We start from the raw sequence: 1,274 nt of genomic DNA, 5'->3' as shown, positions 1-1,274 counted from the left end.
TATATATATATATATATATATTGCAAACAGAAAAAAAAAAGAGACTGCTGTGGTGTGACCGCGTTTGTGTGGACATTGCTTAGACACCCTTCCTTTAGAATATGTCACACTGCATTCATCCCATTCGTTTCGTTAATACCATCAAATTGGCTTCTCTTTATCACAACTTTCAAGTCCCCTTAAAGGGAAAGCTTTGCCACATTTATTTTCTTATTATCAGGAGATATGGGGGAAACGCTGTCCAAACCTGTCACAGAGAAGCACACCAGTACATTTGAAACGTCCCATATTCATGTTGGGTGTTGCGCGATGCAGGGGTGGCGCAAAACCATGGAAGATGCTCACGTAGCTCAGTTGAATTTAGGTGGGAATAAACATCATACATTCATCGGCGTTTTCGATGGACATAACGGTAACAAAATCGCTAAGTATTGTAGGGAACATCTCCTTGATGAGCTGATGCTAACACCAGAGTATCGCAGTGGCTCATACGATGAGGCTTTCAAAAAGGCGTTTGGTGCGATTGACTCCAATTTGTCCAAAATGTCGATGCTGAGGTCAGAGGGTGGAACTGCGGCCATTTGCGTTATGTTAACTCAAAACGAGGTTATATGCGCAAATGCTGGTGATAGTAGGGCAGTTTTGTACCGTGGAACTCGCGCCATTCCTCTAAGTATTGATCACAAACCTTCTGCTCCGGGTGAAAAGGAGCGTATTTTGCGAGCCGGAGGGACGGTTCAGTCCCATCGTGTCGATGGAAATTTAGCCGTTAGTAGAGCTATAGGTGATTTTGACTACAAAGAGAATAGCGAGTTGTCTTGGGAGGAACAGATAGTTACTGCCTTGCCTGATGTGACTAGAATTGATATAAAAGAGGAAGATGCTTTTGTTGTTGTTGCGTGCGATGGAGTTTGGGATGTTTTGTCAAATGATGACTGTTGTCAGCTGATTCATCAAAGTTTTAAGGATACCGAAGATGATATTGGTTTAGTGTGTGAAGCTGTTCTGGATAGGTGCCTGGCCCCATGCATACAAGGAACAGGCTGTGACAATATGACCATTGTTATAGCAAGATTTAAACCTGCGTTCTTTTGTAGTGAGCGTTGATCATTTTTTTTAAATGTACGTTGAATTTGTGTATACGATGAAAATTATCATCTTTATACAGGGTCTGTCGTTGCCGTTCCAATGAGCGATTCTAATTGCTATTGTCGTTGCCGCTATATATACGTACATATACGTTTTTTATTTGCTACGATATCGAAAGTAACTAG

The 1,274-nt window shown here is 41.6% G+C and overlaps 1 protein-coding gene across 1 annotated transcript; it reads left to right on the top strand.

Moving 5' to 3' along the window:
* Positions 1–225: 225 nt before the first annotated feature.
* TEOVI_000297200 (protein phosphatase 2C, putative) lies at positions 226–1,107 on the top strand (the record flags this gene model as incomplete). Its single annotated transcript, XM_067225963.1, has 1 exon — positions 226–1,107. The coding sequence occupies one exon, from the start codon at positions 226–228 to the stop codon at positions 1,105–1,107; it is 882 nt and encodes a 293-aa protein (XP_067082064.1).
* Positions 1,108–1,274: the final 167 nt, after the last annotated feature.

The sequence above is a fragment of the Trypanosoma equiperdum genome (genome assembly GCF_001457755.1).
Source record: "Trypanosoma equiperdum strain OVI genome assembly, contig: ctg_637, whole genome shotgun sequence".
NCBI lineage: Eukaryota > Euglenozoa > Kinetoplastea > Trypanosomatida > Trypanosomatidae > Trypanosoma > Trypanosoma equiperdum.
Note: the sequence above shows the minus strand (reverse complement) of the source record. Positions and strands in the feature narration are given on the sequence as shown.